The following is a 5,175-nucleotide window of genomic DNA, read 5'->3' as shown; positions in this document are numbered from 1 at the left end:
TATAAGGAGTAAAAATGCGGAATTACAATACTGCTGACGGCAAGTGAATGCAACATAGCATACAACAGGCTTTGAATCGGGAGGAGCACAGCGATGAGGCTCTATGTTCCCCTTCAGCGGGCAAAATAAGAAGTGCATACACTGATGATATAAAAACACTCATCAATGAGAGCACATAATGTTTCTTGTTGCAAGAACTACTACAAATACTAGTCACACGAATACTGTCATTGCTGTGGTAGGTACTTTTGATGATGATGATGATGATGGTTTAGACATTGCTCGTCTCCTCCATTTGACAGCTGTATCCTCACTGCACATTAGTATAAACTATAAACTGTTTGTGGGTCAGATCTCTAGCCCTTGTCCGGGTGCTGTCACTCCCTCTTCATGTCCTTGCATGTTTATATGTTATATGTGTGCTTTAATATACCTGTAGTTAATATACCAATATGTTGTATAAATTAGTATGATTGAATGAAAACGATGGGCACAGTATGTTAGGCTTCCAAATCCACTACTTTACATATCACCACAAAAGTTTCAAATATGTTTAGCTAGGAAAAAAAAGACTTCTGTGTTATGTCAAAGTCAAAGTCAGTTTTATTGTCAATTCTGCAGTATGTACACGACAAACAGAGAATCGAAATTGCGTTACTCTCAAATCTCTCTGACAAGACATATATTAAAAAGAAATTATATTTCCCACTGAGTCTGCATGTGTAACATTCACATTGGCCACAGATCCTATCAACAGCCAACAGTTCCCTTCGACCGTCTAATCTCCCTGTAATTTAATTTAAATCTCATCTGACATCTATCTGCTGAAATGGAAGAGTCCAACCATTAAAAACATCATCCCTGACAAGTAAATTGTCTATTTTTCATCATGTTACAAGATCACTGCCATTAAAAAGTAACTTACGTTATCGTGTTACCTACTAAGAAAACTAACTCACTCAAGTACTTTTACTTTACCAAAAATGAGAAGCCCTTTGTGATTCCTTGCGCATGCTCACTATATGAAATTTTGTAATAAGGAAACAACACAAGTCTATCTTATTAACTGGAAAACTGCTCTATTTCCATATATAATATTATTATACTTACAATATTGCTAATTAAAAAAAAACTGTTTCACTTTCCAATTTTGTTTGAGAATAGGAAATTGATTGAGATGAAGGTACGCAGACTCCACACAAACAGCATCACATATAATCCATCCAAGTCACAGGTAATCCACACCAGACTGCACCCACTGGGAATGATGGAGGACACATTGTGCATTTTGTTTGGATAGTTGTAATACAGGCTTGAAATAAATGGATCACAACACTTACTGAACTGGTACTGAATCATATCTTTCAATTTATTAATCTTAATATTCATACTTGAGGACAGAACACAGTGAGCTTGCAGGACCAGCATTCAGAACCATGTCTCACTCTCACCTGCAACAAAACGCCAGCAATGTGCAAAACATGTCTTGGACCTTCACATATTGACGTGACTATTGATGATATTCTGTTATTTGAGCATGAACCCCTGAACAAACAACATTAACAGCCAGGGTACACTTACAACCCTAATTCCAAAAAAGCTGGGACGTTGTGTAAAACACACCTAAAAACAGAATGCAGTCACTGACAACAGAACTGTGTTTACGGTTTTACCACAGTCATAAACAGTTTCTATCTTTGCCTTCTTCTCACCTTCTGATCAGAAACTCAGACTTTTGAGTGTACAGCAAAAAGAATCGATGGTTTCAAAAGTGCCACTTTATGGTTAATGAACTAGAAGTCAACACAACGGCCCTTTCTCTCCCAGTCTCCATAGCGGGTGGGCTCTGGACCCCGAGGACCCCCCTTCTCCCTGGTTACTGGGTTCACATCATCAGGGAACTCTGGAACACAATAATAGAATGGTCAGTTTGAAAAATGCTGCTTTAGTTCAGCTGAATTCCTTCCACAACTGCTTTACTTTATTTCAAACACACAGCTCACAGTGTACAGTGGTTTATTACGTCCACCTCACTAAACCTGCTGCACTTCTGAACTGAAGGTCCATTTACTATCTTTTACTGAGCTTTCAACCACATTCCTTAGCTGATGGAATTGTAACTTCCACAGTTCAGTACTGTCACATATTGACGACTAGCAAACTCCACATTGTAAGATGCACTTGAAAGATCTGAACAATGCTAAATCAAATCAAATCAAACTTTATTTATATAGCACTTTTCATCCATTTAAAATGCAACACAAAGTGCTTCACAAGATAAAAGAATACAACAACAGAGAGAATAAAAGCATAATATGACAGACAATATCCCACTTCCAGATATACACACATGCGCTCACACAAACACTCACAAAACACACACACAGTGCTGAGACATGGCAGGGCACTGAGGAACCATGTGAGGAAACACCTATGGGAACCATCCACACTGGGAAGCGCCACAGCCTGTGGCCACCGGGAGCGCCGCCACAGAGTCACCCAGACGCCGATGGACAGGGGCAGACTCCGCACTTAATGCAGAGCCACCCAAGTCCCTCAGGCCCAGGCGGCCTCCAAGCAACGGCCCCCGTGGGCAGACCGGGCATACACCCCAGTGTGGTGGCCCCCACATGAGGAAACACTGAAGCTAGAAATTAAAAGACTAAAGAAAAAATAAATAAATAGATAAATAACCAAATAAATTAAAGATAAAAGCAGGTATAATGCACAAAAATTAGAAGCTTTAAGAAAGGTAAAAATGTAGAGGAAAAATAGACAAATAAATAACTAATAAATAGTAAGTAATAAATAAAAGTAATAAGATTTTAAGATGTAATACTGATAAAGTGCATAACTAAGAACAAGTCATAAGAAATATAAGAAGTAAAAATAGCATAATAGAAGAATTCAAAGTTTAAAAGAGGTCAGTTAAAAGCCAAACCAAAAAGGTGAGTCTTGAGCCTCCTTTTAAAAACATCAACAGTCTCTGCAGTCCTGATGCTCTCCAGCAGGCTATTCCATAGTCGAGGGCCGTAATGGCTGAATGCAGCCTCCCCGTGGGTTTTTGTATTAACTCTCAGAATAATTAAAAGTCCAGTGCCGGAGGACCTCAGGACCCGTGAGGGTTGATATGATAAAAGCATGTCAGATAAATAAGTGGGCCCAAGACCATTAAGACATTTAAAAACTAATAAAAGAACCTTAAAATCAGTCAGTGGGCCTTGAGTTAAGATTTTCCTTTTTGTTCAAGTCTTGTTTCCAAGGTCAAGAATGAACTCTGACTGTTAGTTTAACTATACTGTCATTTTGAAGGCTGCAGGTTGTACTGTCAACGAATTGAGACATTCTAACGCTGTATACGCTGTATAAATACACTACAGCCTCAACATAAAACCTTCAGAAAGGTAGGATTTACTGCAGAACTGCATTTAGCTGGGAGTGCTTTAGAAACTGAACACTGAGTGTGTTTACTGTCAGAGTGATCACTTCCCTGACATACTGTGAACCTCATGTGTTTCTTAGAGTCAGCTTGGTTGGTCAAATATGTGCGCACACAGATTTAACTCAGGTTTTAAGTTGCTCTCAGTGTCACATACAGATCCCAGAACAGTTCACAGGATGATAGAAACAAGGCCAACAAAGCTGAACAAAGATTGGTAAAAATAAACCCAGGACTATTAGATGGACACATTCAGCTTTCACACTGCTGATACAGTTTTTAGCAAATGTCACCAACACAAGAAAAGGCAGATTTACAGACAGACAGTCTTTTTTTTATTTTTATCATTTTTTTCTATTTCAGTGCACACAGGCACCAGAGGAATCACTATAAATACATCTGACTGCCTGAGTCCTGATTATACTTACACAGACAAAGAAGAACTGCAGACTAGCACTCAACATTATTGCTGAAGCCTAATTATTGTTACAATTAAAATTACTTTACTTTTTAATTATGGAAGATAATATATCACCCACAGGTAGTCTGTACATCCCTAATATGAAAGATTAATATCATGAGCATCTAATGATCATCTGGGCGCTTTTTAGAGACTGTTCCAGCCTGCAGTTACTCGTCTATGGCAGACTTCACTCCACCTGAACTGATCATTCAGCAGAGGTTGTGTAGGTGGTTGTAATGGCGACAAGCAGACTACACATGTCCCCGATCAGCACTCACTTTCCAGAACATCTTTGTTCTTCTCCTCCGGGTTGTCAAACCGGCCCTGCGGGGTTTTGGCTTTCTTCAGCGGCTCCTTGTCCTTCACCGCTCCGCTGGCTGCACGGGAACAGCCTGAACAGGACACAGCGGACAGGACAGTGTCTGCGGTCAGTGCGCGAGGCAAGGCGGGGAGCATGCGTCATCCAGGTGATTCAGTGAGTGACGACAGATTCCAGCTCTGCTCCAACCTCAGCCCACCTTCACATCCAAGCCATGAAGTCACGCTACATCATGCTCTACGACGCTAAAACACTAAAACATTACAACATGAGGTTTGAGAATGAGGCTGCGTTAGCTGCTAGTGAAGTACCCTCTCACAAACACACACACACACTCACACACACACACTGACTGACCTGTAAAGACAGACTCCACAGCCGGACTCTTAGACAGCGGACCTATGTGTCTGCTGGTTGAAGCACAGAACCGCAGAAGAGACATATCTGGAGCTGAGAGCAGAAGAGAGCAACACAACGACTTTGCCCCTCCTGCGCTCGGACATTTACACAATTCTGTTGTTGTTTGTCGAGCTTCATTTACGCATTTTGCGTCATCATCTGGCGACGGAAAATGGCGACAGGTTGATGCAGTGTATATTTGACGCCAGGAGGGGGAGGCAAAGCGCAACGATCGCAGAATGATGGACAGTATCAGGGCCCGTTGTTATTGCTTCAGAAGTATAGCTTTATTAAACAGGCTACAGATAGAAACTCTGCATGATCTGGTGATCTCAAGTACTTGTATTGTAGATATAAATAGATTTTCACATTAAGAAAACAATCAAAAGTTGCTGATTGCTGTAACAGTGGAAAGACGAGAGTTACATTTTGTTTGTGCTCAGTTTGAATGAAGTGTGTTTTATGATGAGGTAACCTGGTAATTAAGCTCGTCTTCGTTCAGTAACAGAGAGACTTGAAGTTGGACAGTTGTATCGGCAGTTCTGGTTTATAATG

The 5,175-nt window shown here is 40.5% G+C and overlaps 1 protein-coding gene across 1 annotated transcript; it reads right to left on the bottom strand.

The window, feature by feature from the left end:
* Nucleotides 1-590: 590 nt before the first annotated feature.
* Nucleotides 591-4,751, bottom strand: sdhaf4 (succinate dehydrogenase complex assembly factor 4). The gene is made up of 3 exons (XM_041947913.1): nucleotides 4,579-4,751; nucleotides 4,181-4,294; nucleotides 591-1,903 (listed from the first exon to the last, which is right to left on the bottom strand). The coding sequence occupies exons 1-3, from the start codon at nucleotides 4,661-4,663 to the stop codon at nucleotides 1,794-1,796; spliced, it is 309 nt and encodes a 102-aa protein (XP_041803847.1). The 5' UTR covers nucleotides 4,664-4,751; the 3' UTR covers nucleotides 591-1,793.
* Nucleotides 4,752-5,175: the final 424 nt, after the last annotated feature.

The sequence above is a fragment of the Chelmon rostratus genome, chromosome 11 (genome assembly GCF_017976325.1).
Source record: "Chelmon rostratus isolate fCheRos1 chromosome 11, fCheRos1.pri, whole genome shotgun sequence".
In the NCBI taxonomy this organism is placed as follows: domain Eukaryota; kingdom Metazoa; phylum Chordata; class Actinopteri; order Chaetodontiformes; family Chaetodontidae; genus Chelmon; species Chelmon rostratus.
This window is presented reverse-complemented; position numbering and strand designations above follow the sequence as displayed.

Excerpts from the sequence above, each read along its gene's own strand:
- sdhaf4 (XM_041947913.1), bottom strand. The coding sequence starts at position 4,663 with ATGTCTCTTCTGCGGTTCTGTGCTTCAACCAGCAGACACATAGGTCCG. Across the intron at positions 4,295-4,578 it reads TGTGGAGTCTGTCTTTACAG|GCTGTTCCCGTGCAGCCAGC; the intron begins GTCAGTCAGTGT and ends TGTCCTGTTCAG. Across the intron at positions 1,904-4,180 it reads GAACAAAGATGTTCTGGAAA|AGTTCCCTGATGATGTGAAC; the intron begins GTGAGTGCTGAT and ends ATTGTGTTCCAG.